This window comes from Oncorhynchus nerka, linkage group LG20 (genome assembly GCF_034236695.1).
Source record: "Oncorhynchus nerka isolate Pitt River linkage group LG20, Oner_Uvic_2.0, whole genome shotgun sequence".
Taxonomy (NCBI): Eukaryota; Metazoa; Chordata; class Actinopteri; order Salmoniformes; family Salmonidae; genus Oncorhynchus; species Oncorhynchus nerka.
The window spans coordinates 26107906-26124998 of record NC_088415.1 but is presented as its reverse complement, the minus strand read 5'-3'; the positions used below and the strand labels follow the sequence as shown (position 1 = coordinate 26124998).

Genomic DNA, 17093 nt, shown 5'->3' with positions numbered 1-17093 from the left:
TTTTGTCACTGCCTTGTGGAATTTCAACTCTTTGTCCGTTTTTTCCCACAAGGCTGAAATATGTGCCCTCGCTTTGAAATAAGTAAGCAAGGTTAGTTTGTATTTCATCCAACAATCTGTGCTACAAATTATGGCTACAGTATATGCAATTTCTTCCACTTTTTGAGTGACACAAAGATGCTTATCTAAATGGTGAAAATGTCACTCTGAACTATCCCCTCTCACCAAGACACAGAGAGAGAGAGGACGAAACTCTCCAACAGAAACAAACTTTTCAACAGCGATCAAGACGACACACTGAGCGTAAATATATTGATTGATTGCATTTGTTCCCGAATGAGTGGGCAATCATGTGCAAAGGATTAGCATTTCAATTGTTATAATTATCACTCTGTAGTGACTTCTCAACTGACTCCCCCTTTTGTCCACCAAGCCGCGATGCCGGTTTAGCCCACTAGGGCATATTCCCCTATCATTTCTTGTAACCATATTTACCTTGTTTGTTTGTTTATGCATTTCTGTGCCCTGACTTCCTAGTTAATTACAGTTACATGATGAATCCGTTTAATCGAGTAATACTAATTACAGAGAATCTTTGATAAAAACTTAAAGTCTTCATTTAATGAAAGTAAAGACACGACACAGTGATTACAGCCTCGAGTCTTCTTGGGTATGACGCTACAAGCTTGACACACCTGTATTTGGGGAGTTTCTCCCATTCTTCTCTGCAGATCCTCTCAAGCTCTGTCAGGTTGGATGGGGAGTGTCATTGCACAGCTATTTTCAGGTCTCTCCAGAGATGTTTGATCGGGTTTAAGTCTGGGCTCTGGCTGGGCCACACACGGATATTCAGAGACTTATCCCGAAGCCACTCCAGTGTTGTCTTGGCTGTGTGCTTAGGGTCGTTGTCCTGTAGGAAGGTGAAACTTCACTCCAGTCTGAGCTCCTGAGTAAATAAGGTATTTCTGTTTTTTATTTGTAACCTATTTCGCTTTGTCATTATGGGGTAAGTGTGTAGATTGGGATTTTTATTTATTTAATACATTTTAGAATAAGGCTGTAACGTAACAAAATGTGGAATAAGTCAAGGGGTCTGAATACTTTCTGAATGCATTGTATATGCTGGGAATATACACTGAGTGTACAAAACATGAAAGACACCTTCCTAATATTTAGGTGCACCTTTTGCCCTCAGAACAGCCTCAATTCGTCAGGGCATGGACTCTATAAGATGTCAAAAGTGTTCCACGGGGATGTTGGCCCATATTGACTCAGTTGTGTCAAGTTGGCTGGATGTCCTTTGGTTGGTGGACCATTCTTGATACACACTTGATACACGCGCTGCAGTTCTTGACGGTGCACCTGGCACCTACTACCATACCCAGTTCAAAGGCATTTAAATCTTTTGTCTTGCCCATTCACCCTCTGAATGGCACACATGCACAATCAATGTCTCAATTGTCTCAAAGCTTAAAAATACGGTCCCTCTTTAAATGACGTTCAGCTTATAAAGCCTTCATAAACACTACATAAATGTGTTTCAAAGCATCTATAATCTTATATCATGCTTTATAAAGGGTTCATAAATGTGGCATACTTGTGTGACATAACCACCAATGTCAAATGTTTCATAACCCACTATGTCAAATATGACATAAACCTGTGCTTTATAAAGGGTGGCATAAGCTCCCCTTAATAAAGGCCTTATAAATCATATTAAATTGAGGCTTCACAAAGCATTTAGAACCCTGTCATGTATGTTGGTAGAGCATTGCAAGGCCAGGATATTGGGTTTAATTCCCTGGACCACCCATACGTAAAAATGTATTCACGCATGACTGTAAGTCGCGTTAGATAAGTGTCTGCAAAATTGTATATATTATATTTCATTAAAACACTTCTAGGATGGCCCAACCTATTTCCCTCTTGGGTGCATAACTAATATTTGACCTAACCTCAACTTCCCCCAAAATGCTGTGCTGAAGGATGACACACACTTTATAGTACAGCAAAAAATGCTTCCTTCTGTTTAATTTGAGATTTTTGAGTGTAGTTTCAGTGAGCTGCACTGTTGTTTGGTTAGCGTATTTTCTGTAGTGTGGTAAGCGCACGTGATGTGATTCGGCAACCAATGGAATGGGTGGAGTAAAAGGCCAGCAACAGCAACAAATGCAAATGTCACTTAAATATGAACAAATAGGAATCATTCATGTTTAGACAATTCTTTTTTCATATTATCACGGTTATTGACACTTTTCTACTATTGTGTGGAGGTCTTCTATTTAGAACATGTCTGTCATTCCGTGACCCAGAAGTACATTTTTGTGTGTTTCTGACGAGATACTGATCATGTGATGAGTTCGCCAATCAAATGCCCCACTTGTGCTGCCACTGGGCAGCGAAACAAGTAAGTTAAGCTTTATTTATTGTAATTTAAATTAGTTTGTAGTAGGTACAGTTCAAGTCGGATGTTTACATACACCTTAGCCAAATACATTTAAACTAAGTTTTTCACAATTCCTGACATTTAATCCTACTAAAAATCCCCTGTTTTAGGTCAGTTAGGATCACCACTTTATTTTAAGAATGTGAAATGTCAGAATAATAGTAGAGAGAATGATTTATTTAAGCTTTTATTTCTTTCATCACATTCCCAGTGGGTCAGAAGTTTACAAACCCTCAATTAGTATTTGGTAGCATTGCCTTTAAATTGTTTAACTTGGGTCAAATGTTTCAGGTAGCCTTCCACAATAATTTGGGTGAATTTTGGCCCATTCCTTTTGACAGAGCTGGTGTAAATGAGTCAGATTTGTAGATCTCCTTGCTCGCACATGCTTTTTCAGTTCGGCCCACAAATGTTCTATGTCTTGAGATGTTGCTTCAATATATCCACATAATTTTCCTTCTCATGACGCCATCTATTTTGTGAAGTGCACTAGTCCCTCCTGCAGCAAAGCACCCCCACAACATGATGTTGCAACCCCGTGCTTCACGGTTGGATGGTTTCTTCAGCTTGCAATCCTCCCCATTTTTCCTACAAACATAACGATGGTCATTATGGCCAAACAGTTCTATTTTTGTTTCATCAGACCAGAGGACATTTCTCCAAAAAGTACAATCTTTGTCCCCATGTGCAGTTGCAAACTGTCTGGCTTTTATTATGGTTTTGGAGCAGTGGCTTCTTCCTTGCTGAGCGGCCTTTCAGGTTATGTCGATTATAGGACTCGTTTTACTGTGGATATAGATACTTTTGTACCTGTTTCCTCCAGCATCTTCACAAGGTCCTTTGCTGTTGTTCTGGGATTGATTTGCACTTTTCGCACCAAAGTAGGTTACTCTCAAGGAGACAGAATGTGTCTCCTTCCTGAGCGGTATGACGGCTGCGTGGTCCCATGGTGTTTATACTTGCGTACTATTGTTTGTACAGATGACCATGGTACCTTCAGACGTTTGGAAATTGCTCCCAAGGATGAACCAGACTTGTGGAGGCCTACAATTGTTTTTCTGAGGTCTTGGCTGATTTCTTTTGATTTTCCCATGATGTCAAGCAAAGAGGCACTGAGTTTGAAGGTAGGCCTTGAAATACATCCACAGGTAAACCTTCAATAGACTATCAGAAGCTTCTAAAGCCATGCCATCATTTTCTGGAATTTTCCAAGCTGTTTAAAGGCACAGTCAACTTAGTGTATGTAAACTTCTGACCCACTGGAATTGTGATACAGTGAATCACAAGTGAAATAATCTGTCTGTAAACATTTGTTGGAAAAATTACATGTGTCATTCACAAACCGACCTGCCAAAACTATAGTTTGTTAACAAGAAATTTGTGCAGTGGTTGAAAAACGAGTTTTAATGACTCCAAACTAAGTGTATGTAAACGTCTGACTTCAACTGTAAGTGTTGAGTTAGATTACACAATGTAGTTACCTCAATCATTATTTCAAATCATTTTGGTGACTTCACAGCAATTGTGTGAAGATGAAATGTCGCTAGCTAGCAGGTTCAGCTAAATACATATCCCCTAGATACAACCATGTCTCATAGTCACATCATGAGATTTGTAAATGAAAGAGGAATATAATATTATGAATTGAATGGAGTTTTCCATCTTTCCATTTAGAGTTTCTGGTGCAGTACAGAAATGCCCTTATCCAGATGGTGTAACAAAGGCATTTCCTAACAATCTGCTAACTTTCTTTGATGTTACTTTTAAGGGTGGAACCAACATTCAGTACCTGCAGCAGGAAGAGAGGCAAGAACCAATTTCATTGCTGGACTTTTTGAAACATCATGTATTTGTTTAAAAAATGTACAGATAAAAGGGTTGTTGTATGGTTTAAACATGTCTTTAATGTCGACTTGTTTTAGCTGTTAGTGATAATTCCCTAAGTGTTAATATATTAGTGTTTACATAATCCTTTATGTATGTGCTATGAATGACCAAAGGTGTCTGGCCTTATAGTAAGTACAGCGTCATATATGACCAAAGGGGTCTGACTTTAAATTAAGCACAGTGTCATGCAGTACAGTCTTTATGGATGTGTTATGAATGACCAAAGGGGTCTGACTTTAAATTAAGCACAGTGTCATGCAGTACAGTCTTTATGGATGTGTTATGAATGACCAAAGGGGTCTGACTTTAAATTAAGCACAGTGTCATGCAGTACAGTCTTTATGGATGTGTTATGAATGACTGAATGTGTCTCACTTCAGAGTAAGTATTACAGGACACTACATAAAGTTTCAATAAATAGGTTATTAAAGTTCTGATGATTTATGAAGGTTTTCTCATGATCCACAGTTTACTGTAGGGTGTGATAGGTATTTAAATGGGTTAATGGACCTGCAAAGCTTGCATTTGTGTTAGTGTCTGTGTGCCAGAACCAAGATGATTTGGAGTAGTCCAAGCTGAGACTACTGCACCAGGTATTTCTCTTCTGTTCCCATGCTGGAGACCAGGGCTTGATTACAACCTGTTACAATGGTGCCAACATTTTGTGGCTGATCTTTCAGCAGGGGTTAGTAGGTGAATGTGTCAAAGACCTGACTGGGCCCAGTACCACGCGGTCTGGATAGTTTTTGTTGCATGTGTGTTTGTGTACTGAGGAACATGTAACTTAGTTCCAGATGAAAGACCTTTTCAATTTCTTTAGGTTGGGGGCTTTCATCAAGATAAGTATTTCTTGGTGTAATGTTGTCTCCAGGCTATTGCACACACATAACATACAGTATAAGCCTGGGATATCAACCATTAAAAGTCGGCCTTAGTGGGTGTGCCATAGAATTCTATAGGATTCTTACTGAGTAGAATGTTTGTCATCGTCACTACGTAACACAGTCAAAAAGTCATAATTATTGCTAAACCCTGCCCATTTCTACAACTGATCTTCTTAAAATTGTATTTGAAGCCTAGCCCTAACTAATGAAGGCCAAGTTTTATGCATTGGTCCACCAGAAATACCGCGCATTTGGGCAGAAGTATCTGGGAATGAGACTAGGTGTAATGTGACTAACATGACATCACGTTAGAGTGTATCCTTCCTTCAGCACAATATGCCGCCCTTTATAAAGCACACGTTTATATCGTATTCGACATAGTGGCTCAGGTCACATTTGACATTGGTGATTATGTCACACAGTTATGCCACATTTATCAACCCTTTATAAAGCATGGCATATGGTTATAGATGCTTTGTAACACATTTAGTGCTTATGAAGGTATTATGAAGGTTTTATGAAGCCTTTATAAGCTGAATTGAAGTGGGCAGCTGAGCAAAAATGAAGGAAAACTAAACATCCGGAGGACCTATCATCCTTTCACTCCCTACTCTCTACCTTCTCTTCCTCTGTATCTGCTGCTAAAGCCACTTTCTACCACTATACATTTCAAGCTGCCTCTAACCCTAGGAAACTATTTTATACCTTCTCCTCCATTCCTAATCCTCCACCCCGCCCCCTCCCTCCTCCCTCTCTATGAACGACTTTGTCAACCACTTTGAAAAAAGGTTGACAACATCCGCTACTCATTCACTTAGCCTATTGAGTAAACTGGTCTCACTCACACATACAGTGGGGCAAAAAAGTATTTAGTCAGCCACCAATTGTGCAAGTTCTCCAACTTAAAAAGATGAGAGAGGCCTGTAATTTTCATCATAGGTACACTTCAGCTATGACAGACAAAATGAGAAAAAAAATCCAGAAAATCCCATTGCAGGATTTTTAATGAATTTATTTGCAAATTATGGTGGACAATAAGTATTTGGCCACCTACAAACAAACAAGATTTCTGGCTCTCACAGACCTGTAACTTCTTCTTTAAGAGGCTCCTCTGTACTCCACACATGACCCTACCTCACACAGGAAGCGGCGCAGGTCCTAATCCAGGCACTTGTCCTCTCCTGTCTGGACTACTGCAACTCGCTGTTGGCAGGGGTCACCATGTGTGACACTTAAACCCCTGCAACTTATCCAGAATGCTGCAGCCCACCTGGTTTTCAACCTTCCCAAGTTCGCTCATGTCACCCCACTCCACCGCACACTCCTCTGGCTTCCATTCGAAGCTTGCATCCACTGCAAGACCATGGTGCTTACCTACGGAGCAGCAAGAGGAACTACCCCTCCCTACCTTCAGGCTGTGCTCAAACCCTACACTCCAACCCAAGCACTCTGTTCTGCCACCTCAGGTCTCTTGGCCCTCCCACCCCTACGGGAGGCCAGCTCCCACTCAGCCCAGCCCAAGCTTTTCTCTGTCCTGGCACCGCAATGGTGGAACCAGCTTCCCCATGAAGCTAGGACAACAGAGTCTGACTCTACTGACTCTACTGATAGCTATGTTATTGAGGAAAAGAGTACTTTCTATGCCTGTGATATATGGTTGACCCACCTAGCTATCTTAAGATGAATGCACTAACTGTAAATTGCTCTGGATAAGAGCGTCTTGCTAAATGACTTAAATGTAAATATATAGTGTGAGTGTACATACACCTTTTGTTGTGCAAAGGTATATGGTGGATATTGTGTGCGACTGTGAGTGAATTATTATTTGTAGTCACTGTGCTACTGCTGCAACAATTGCTCTACAAGCGGTCTTCACCTGCTGGTGCGCAAACAGAAAAAAAGTTCATTCTCAGAACTGCTCTGGAAAGCCGGATACACTTCTAATAGTGTCACGACTTCCACCGAAGGTGGCTCCTCTCCCTGTTCGGGCGGTGCTTGGCGGTCGTCGTCGCCGGCCTACTAGCTGCCACCGATCCATTTTTCCTTTTTGTTTGTGTCTGTCTGTTGTTGTTGTTATCACCTGTGTCTGATTAGTTAATTTCGGTGGGTTTATTAACCTCCACTGCCTGCTAGTCTTTGTGCGGGATTATTTTGCTGTGTTAGCTCTGTTAGGGGTGCGTGTTTGCGCCATATGTTTTTTTTCCCTCGCAGTCGTGGTACCGTTGGTACTGTGTTAGGAGTAGAGGTTTCTCCTCCGTGTGTTTCGTGATTTTCCCCGCCTGTTGTTGGTGGGTTAGGACTTATAATAAACGACTGTGCAAACTGGAATTCCTTGCTCTCCTGCTCCTGACTCCTGCACCTACCTCTTCTTAGGAGGCACCTAACAAATAGGGTTTTCAGGAAGCAGTTAAAGACCCCTAATATACTTCTGCATGCATTAACATACTGTAGGAATCAACCCATGTCCAGTCCTGATACCAAGGCAAACAATGAGGGAAAGTCTTATGGAAGGGGAGAGGAAACCCCTCTCAACAAGGTTTTTAAAATGATGTGGCTATGTGAATGGATTCACTGGATGCCTCTTCCCGACAGCTCAACAATTGTACCTTTTGCACACGTGCTTGTTCAGCTGTCCTGTGACGCCACTGAAAACTACAGTGTGGGAGTAAATGAGGCATGGAGCATGGGGCTGGAGTGAACGTATTCTTTATTGGCTGGCGTTTGAGATTAGTGACAGACTGGATCCCTTCAGTAGATCATCTCCCTATGCATCAACACATCTCCTCTAGAAAGCATGCAGCTATCGCCCACTTATCCTGAGACAGAGAAGAGATGATAACACACTCAATAACTCAGACTTTAGTTTAGCTTGTCTTTAGACATTTGTGCTGGGTACACTACACACAGATGACAGAAGTCAGTTTCCTGTGCCCTGCTCTCTTAACATCCAATATCCCTGTAATAAAACCCAGAGGTCGATTTGCCTCTCTGGGACTCAATAAGTGCAGTGGCTTATCCCATTATCCCGTTATCCCGTTCACCAGTGATGGAAAAAAGTACCCAATTGTCATACTTGAGGAAAAGTAAAAATACCTTAATAGAAAAATGACTCAAATAAAAGCGAAATTCCTCCAGAAAAATACTACTTGAGTAAAAGTCTAAAAGTATTGGGTTTTAAATATACTTAAGTATCAAAAGTAAATGTAATTGCTAAAATAAAACTTAAGTATCAAAAGTAAAAGTATAAATATTTTTCGAATTCCTTATATTAAGCAAACAGCACCATTTTCTTGTTATTTTAATGTACAGATAGCCAGTGGCACACTCCAACACTCAGACATCATTTACAAACAAAGCATGTGTGTTTACTGAGTCTGCCAGATCAGAGGCAGTAGGAAGACCAGGTATGTTCTCTTGATAAGTGGGGGAATTAGACCATTTCCTGTGCTGCTAAGCATTCAAAATGCAACGAGTACTCTTGGGTGTTAGGGAAAATGTATGGAGTAAAAAGTACATTATTTTCTTTAGGAATGTAGCGAAGTAAAAGTTGTCAAAAATAGAGTAAAGTACAGATACCCCGAAAAACTACTTTAAGTACGTAGTACTTTAAAGTATTTTTACTTAATTACTTTACACCACTGCAGTTCACGCATCACAAACCAATGAGAATTTAGAACTGAAACTCAATATCACAAGCAGTCTATACCTTTCACCAGGGGAAGGACATAATCCGAAAATACTAAGATCTTGCCTTGAATTGTCCAAACATTGCTGCTCTCTAAGCTCCTATCCATTGATACCAGTTGATGCAGTGTGTGAGGCCTTACCTGCCCTGTGCAGAGCGCAGTGCAGTGGCTCGGCTATGGTTGACATCCATCTGCATCAGCAGGGGGATGGAGGAGAGGTTGCAGTGTGTGAGGCCTTACCTGCCCTGTGCAGAGCGCAGTGCAGTGGCTCGGCTATGGTTGACATCCATCTGCATCAGCAGGGGGATGGAGGAGAGGTTGCAGTGTGTGAGGCCTTACCTGCCCTGTGCAGAGCGCTGTGCAGTGGCTCGGCTATGGTTGATGTCCATCTGCATCAGCAGGGGGATGGAGGAGAGGTTGCAGTGTGTGAGGCCTTACCTGCCCTGTGCAGAGCGCTGTGCAGTGGCTCGGCTATGGTTGATGTCCATCTGCATCAGCAGGGGGATGGAGGAGAGGTTGCAGTGTGTGAGGCCTTACCTGCCCTGTGCAGAGCGCAGTGCAGTGGCTCGGCTATGGTTGACGTCCATCTGCATCAGCAGGGGGATGGAGGAGAGGTTGCAGTGTGTGAGGCCTTACCTGCCCTGTGCAGAGTGCAGTGCAGTGGCTCGGCTATGGTTGACATCCATCTGCATCAGCAGGGGGATGGAGGAGAGGTTGCAGTGTGTGAGGCCTTACCTGCCCTGTGCAGAGCGCAGTGCAGTGGCTCGGCTATGGTTGACGTCCATCTGCATCAGCAGGGGAATGGAGGAGAGGTTGCAGGGGGGAGAGGCCATCTTCCTGGCCAGCTGCATGTTGTTCATGGTCAGATTACAATGCCACAGTGTGGGTAGCTGACCCCTCAACAGCTCCCTGAGAGAGACAAAGCACTGAGTTACTGTATCTGTACCAATTAGGAAGGGGAGGGAGAGCTGAGGCTGAACATTGCAGTATGGTTACATGACTGCATTATCGTAATAATAATTTACTGCAGCAACATAAAGTCCATTTAATGAGTTCACAATACTGGGGGTTGACAGTGGGGGTCCCTGTACCTATATAGAACAAGAAGGCCCGCACACTGTTAAAGCTCCCAATTCACCGCTTTATTGACAACGTTTCCATCCAAAACGGATCTTCGTCAGGTCAAACACACTGAGTGTTCACATCCCCAAATATACACATTTCACCTCACATGACCATGTGACGCACGGTGGGTGCAAAACACATTTGTATATCTCTAATAATGAAATAACAATGAGATGGGTACATGTAATGGTTCCAGAACATAATATATGTTTACAAAATGACCAAGTGGGTAACCTGGAAGGCAAGACAAATCAAAGTAAAGTGACATATTCAGGTAACAAATGGTCTGATATCAAACTCTTGGTTCAGACATCTAGGAGATTGTACGCAAACGGTAAATCCAATCCAATTCTCTTCTCAGTAATAGATTATCAGTATCTCCTCCCCTCCTAGGTGTCTTAACATGTTCGATGCCAATGTGTCTCAGAGCTAATGTTCTGACGAGTCCTGATATTACTCCTGTGTTCTGCTATCCTTGTTTTCAGAGCTTGTTTTGTTTTTCCCACATAGCATAGACCACAAATACACTTGATCAGCTATATCACATTTTTTTGTGGAACATGTAATGATGCCCTTAACCTTAATGGCCTTGCCCATACCTGACTCCGCTCAGGGGTCCGGCCTCTGAGGCGGGCATCACCAGGTGGGGGGTCTGGGCTGGAGTGGGCAGGTGGTGACGCTGGCAACCAGGGTTCAGGGACCACGTCAGCTTGTGGGACTTGATGGCCAGATGTTGACGGGAGTGGCTGGAGCACGGGAACGGGGTGAGCAGGTGCACGTTGTAGTCTTGTCTTATCTGAGGAAATTGTAGGAATTGTGGTTGATTTATTTTAAAGGTGCTGTGCGGTAAGTCTTTTGTACCATCGTTTACTAATCTAACCTTCTACATTTCAAAGTATAATATGAAGTATGGTTGTATAGTCCAAACAATACGCTGTAAAATACCTTCTAAACAGCCATTACTCTTGCATATTTTCTGTTGAAATACCCAACAAGTACCAGACGGAGAAATCAAAAGTAGAAAAACTGTACCGCCTACTGCCAGAAGCAGGATCGCTTCACATAGAACGGATATAGATCAACAGAGTTTGCTTTCCATGGATATTACCATTCTAAAATGTATGTGTTTGAGGAAAGGCTCTGAACCCATTGGGTTTCAAATGTTCCATTGAACAGCTTTAACATTTTAAATGACCACAACATTATTAAAGATAACCAACGATAAAAGCCCCATGAAAAGCCATATGTCTATAGGATGAAAGTGAATGTAGCAACCAAATTAAGGCTTGTGTCTACTATTCTTCCTCACCTCACTGAAAAGATATAGCATGCGAGCAAGGCAGGTCTTGCGGCTGTGTTCAATAGCAGCTTGTTTAGCACTCCACCGACGCAACGTCCGTTTCTGGTACACATCCAGTTTCGTCAGGAAGGAGTATATTTCTTTTACCGACTGTCCATCCTTTAGCTCCCGAGCAGCAACCAACTGCATATTCAGATTGTAACTGACAAGAAAAAATAGAGGTTAAAAAATAAATTGTATTCCAAAAATACAAGTTCTGATCAATAAATGGTCCCGTGAATCATATAAACAAAACAATTCTACCAAAAAAGAGTATGAGCATAAATTCTTATCATACCGGACTTGCTGCACTGATCTGTAGGCCATGAACTTGCGGAGCAGGCAGGCCAGTCTCATCTCATCCATGCCCAGAATGTGTGTGATGAGGTCCTTGGCCATGCTGTACAGCTCAGTGGAGATCTCCCCGCTGATCGCCGCCTGCCTCAGGAGATTCAGGTTGGTCCTCTGAGACACCACGTTCACCTGGTAGGTCGCCCCCACCATCACCGTTTTCTCTATCTTCCTCCCCTCCTCCTCAATCTCCATCTTATACCGCTCCATGTCCCCCTGGTTGGCTGTTTCTATAAGTCTGGGTTTCAGTACTTGCCTCGTTGTCTGATGTGGAGTATGTCTCCTCTTGATTCGCTTCTCTACCGGTACTTTGACAGTTTTCTCGATGTGGTGGTGGCGTTTCAACTCCACTCTGATCTCCTCTTCCTCTACAAAGCTGTCAGAGGACGAGATGGAGAAATGGCTGGTGAATGGCTGTTCCTCCTCAGTCTTGGGCTCATTATCCAACTTGTTGTTCATGTCTATGAGGTTCTCCAGGGCCAGGCGCATCTTACAGGTCTGCTGCTTGCTCATGTTGTTGATGTTCTTCAACTGGATCAGGACCTCAGACACAGAGTGACGGCATTCTTGGTGGGGTCCTTTCTTGGAAGCAGACTTGGCGTTCTTGTCTTCTTCTTTCATGAGCATGTGCACATTGGCGCCCAAATTCTCAATGTTATGGTCATGGCTGACGAACATAGAGTTGATCTCTTTGAGCATGTCCCCTGGTGACTTGGTGGTGTCGTCCCAGAACCCATCCCAAGCCACTTTGTCCTCCTCAAACGGCATGCCCAGGATGCTGTCTGTAAATTTCCCATGGAGTTTGGAGGTGATGTTGTTGAAGGAGTTTCGGATGGTTTTCTGAAGGATGATGTAGAGTTTGATGGCGTCGTTGGCCTTGTCTGCCTCTAGGCCTATACCCTTAACACTGAGGGACTTTTCAATTATGTTGAACACAGATGACTGGAAGCCATCCAAGAGGCTGGTGCTGTTCTTCTCCATTGCCTCAAAGAGGTCCAATTCATCAGGCGATGTCTCGGGCTTGATCTCCTCTTCAGACACAGGGGAAGGTGTGGGAGGTATCTCCTCTTCGACATACTCCTCCTCAATGGACTCTGGCTCCGTCCCAGCCGCAGTCTTGGGTGGGCTCTTGGGTAGCTGTGATTCTACCACTGATGGCGCTATCTTTGGCTTCTGCTCCTTCTTAGACGGAGGGGGCCGTCTGGGATATTTCGGATTGAATGGGACTGAGGTGCTCTCTGGCTGGGTTTGGCTCTGAGTCATGGGGAATTCCATCACCGGCTCAATCACTTTAATCACAGAACCCTGTTGACCTGACCTAACCATTCCCTCCAGCTTGTGGATCTGGAACTTGTGCGCTGCGATCTCCTCCTGAAGGTTATAGTTATCTCCCTCCAGTTTGGTGATCCTTGTCTTGTCCCCTTCCAGCTCTGCTTTGGCACGGGCCAGGTTAGCACGGCAGTCATTAGCCTTCATCTCATCCAGTTGGGCTTGGGTTTTGTGGGCCTCGCATGTGCGCTCCTGCAGAGCCTCGTTTAGGTTGTGGAGCCCCGTCTGAATGAACTTAAAGGCCATGCTCATGGCCTTGTTGCAGGACATGGACTTGGAGATGTCACCCAGCATGAAGGACAGATCTGTGGAAGACTTGGTGGCCAGGCTGGGCTCCGCCATCATGCGGTCCACTGTGGGCGGCTGCAGCTCCTGGATCTTCAGTATCGTCCTGGCATCGACTTTTGACTCCAGCCACCAGTGCCACACACCTCCCTTCTTATGTTCTGCTTCTTTCTTTTTGGTTTTCCTGGTGTCGAGTTCAAAGAGGAATCCACAAAGCTCGTGAAGACGTACAATGCAAGCTTGGATGTCCGACATGAAACTCTGGATCTTGTCTTGCATCTCCTCAACCCATTCCTCAGTGATACCATCCACCTCCCGGAAGTCCTCGTCCTCCTCCACCTCCACCAGCTCCTGGTCTACAGCAATCAACCAATTAATAAAATTGTATTAATAAAGCCCTAACAAATGTCACAATGTTATTTACAGTATCCTGACTTAAACCCCTGAAGAGCAAGCAGTGTATAAAAATAGATTGTACAGAACAGATATCACAACCATGGTATGAGCATTAATTACTGAAGCACTTTGGTCCAATTCTAAAGCACTTTGAACAGCTAATGGCACTGTGCCACTCACTCATGTTTCTGAGCCACTGGAGGACCACGCTGAGCTCATTTTCCTTGTCCTGGCTGGACTGTAGGAATGCTTGGATAGTGACGAGCTGCTGGCCACGCCTGCGCTTCTCCTCCAGATGCTGTGATTGTGTTATCAGGTCATCCTCCTCCTCTACAGCCGAGGCCAAGCGCATGCGGCACAGCGCCTTGTTTACACTTTTCAGGATCACGTGTAGTCTCCCTGCCATGTCCTGTAGGTATTTGTATTTGTTAAGGATTCCTAGCAGCCTTGGCTGCAGCTACTCTTCTTGAGGTCCAGCAACATTAAGGCAGTTATATACCATTTAAAATATTACACGACATTACATTAACACTTTTCACAACACATTAAGTGTGTTCCCTCAGGCCACTACTCTACTACCACATATCTACAATACAAAATCCATGTGTGTGTATAGTGCGTGTCTTATCATCTGCATGTGTAAACGTGTGTCTGTGCCTGTGTGTGTGTTTCTTCACACACACAGGCAATTGTCCTGATCTCGCATCAGGATGGTTTGTATGAGGCTAGAAGATACTGGATAGGCCTACATGGAATACTACTACAAATAATATTGTGTAACGATGGAAGGGGAACAGCAGTAGAGAGACTTGAACCTGACTCTGAGGTTACAGTGGGGCGAGTGCACTACCACCTGTGCCGTAAAAACAGGGATGCCACACTACTATGAAGTGATTTAAATGAAGAAGTAGAACACGAGGCATCATGAAAAAGTGCTTCTCTGCCATATGACCTACAGGTAGTGAGGGGATATTGGTAACTATGCTCATATCTCATTCCAGCTAGCACATATGTTTCTTAGAGATTGGTGAGATCGTGGTTGTCCTACGGTTATTTTGCATACAACCTTCACACAACTTCCTGGGAATGTTGCAGGATAGTTGCTTGACTTTGGAACATTCTTAGCACATTTAAGGAATTTGACAACAAAAAAACATACTTTACGTATGTGCTTGGAGTTTAACAAAAAGTTACGCCAAAATAAGCTAACAGTTATTAAAATTGTTAATGACACATTCAGGAAGTTTTAACAAAGTTATTAAAAAACCTTCAAATAACATACAATTGTGCAAGTTCACCCACTTAAAAAGATGAGAGAGGCCTGTAATTTTCATCATAGGTACACTTCAACTATGACAGACAAAATGAAAAAAAATAATACAGAAAATCACATTGTAGGATTTTTAATGAATTTATTTGCAAATTATGGTGGAAAATAAGTATTTGGTCACCTACAAACAAGCAAGATTTCTGGCTCTCACAGACCTGTAACTTCTTCTTTAAGAGGCTCATCTGTCCTCCACTCGTTACCTGTATTAATGGCACCTGTTTGAACTTGTTATCAGTATAAAAGACACCTGTCCACAACCTCAAACAGTCACACTCCAAACTCCACTATGGCCAAGACCAAAGAGCTGTCAAAGGACACCAGAAACAAAATTGTAGACCTGCACCAGGCCAAGAAGACTGAATCTGCAATAGGTAAGCAGCTTGGTTTGAAGAAATCAACTGTGGGAGCAACTATTAGGAAATGGAAGACATACAAGACCACTGATAATCTCCCTCGATATGGGGCTCCACGCAAGATCTCACCCCGTGGGGTCAAAATGATCACAAGAACGGTGAGCAAAAATCCCAGAACCACACGGTGGGACCTAGTGAATGACCTGCAGAGAGCTGGGACCAAAGTAACAAAGCCTACCATCAGTAACACACTACGCCGCCAGGGACTCAAATCCTGCAGTGCCAGACGTGTCCCCCTGCTTAAGCCAGTACATGTCCAGGCCCGTCTGAAGTTTGCTAGAGAGCAATTGGATGATCCAGAAGAAGATTGGGAGAATGTCATATGGTCAGATGAAACCAAAATAGAACTTTTTGGTAAAAACTCAACTCGTCGTGTTTGGAGGACAAAGAATACTGAGTTGCATCCAAAGAACACCATACCTACTGTGAAGCATGGAGGTGGAAACATCATGCTTTGGGGCTGTTTTTCTGCAAAGGGACCAGGACGACTGATCCCTGTAAAGGAAAGAATGAATGGGGCCATGTATCGTGAGATTTTGAGTGAAAACCTCCTTCAATCAGCAAGGGCATTGAAGATGAAATGTGGCTGGGTCTTTCAGCATGACAATGATCCCAAACACACCACCTGGGCAACGAAGGAGTGGCTTCGTAAGAAGCATTTCAAGGTCCTGTAGTGGCCTAGCCAGTCTCCAGATCTCAACCCCATAGAAAATCTTTGGAGGGAGTTGAAAGTCAGTGTTGCCCAGCAACAGCCCCAAAACATCACTGCTCTAGAGGAGATCTGCATGGAGGAATGGGCCAAAATACCAGCAACAGTGTGTGAAAACCTTGTGAAGACTTACAGAAAACATTTGACCTCTGTCATTGCCAACAAAGGGTATATAACAAAGTATTGAGATACACTTTTGTTATTGACCAAATACTTATTTTCCACCATAATTTGCAAATAAATTCATTAAAAATCCTACAATGTGATTTTTTGGAGAAAAAAATCTCATTTTGTCTGTCATAGTTGAAGTGTACCTATGATGAAAATTACAGGCCTCTCATCTTTTTAAGTGGGAGAACTTGCACAATTGGTGGCTGACTAAATACTTTTTTGCCCCACTGTAATTTCTGTTCTCAGAGCATTAATAAAATCTCCCAGGAAAACTTTCAAGGAGCCAGAGTGAAATGTTCTCAGAATCTCCCTGCAACCTAAAAATAAGCTTTCCCAGCACAGGTGAAATTTTGACTTCTGTTCTGTTCTTCAGTTTTATCGGTCAGGAAACTTATGGCTTCGTTCCAACAACCAATGTAAAAACCAAAAACACATGTTCCCACAACTTCCAATGAACCAAATATGCTCGCTGGCTCACATGCTCTTCTTAAATACATATTTTTATGACAATTCTTCACAACAATAATTTCATATGGGCATGGGAGTTACAAGTGGAACCATTTTTGGAATGTGACTCACTCGTTTAGCTCGACCCATTTCAGCAATTTCCAATTTCCTCAGTACCACCTCAACGGAATGTGGTACTTCTTGAGGTGTAGAAAGGATCTTGTCCAAATCGATATCACTCATAGTTGGTTTCTCCTCCATTTCCCCCTATGATAAATAACTATTTATCTGAAAA

The 17093-nt window shown here is 43.1% G+C and overlaps 1 protein-coding gene across 1 annotated transcript; it reads right to left on the bottom strand.

Moving 5' to 3' along the window:
- Window positions 1-7907: 7907 nt before the first annotated feature.
- Window positions 7908-14134, bottom strand: LOC115101872 (uncharacterized). The gene is made up of 5 exons (XM_065006044.1): window positions 13909-14134; window positions 11666-13688; window positions 11338-11530; window positions 10628-10824; window positions 7908-9812 (listed from the first exon to the last, which is right to left on the bottom strand). Exons 1-5 carry the CDS (start codon window positions 14132-14134, stop codon window positions 9635-9637), a joined length of 2817 nt encoding a protein of 938 aa, XP_064862116.1. The 3' UTR covers window positions 7908-9634.
- Window positions 14135-17093: the final 2959 nt, after the last annotated feature.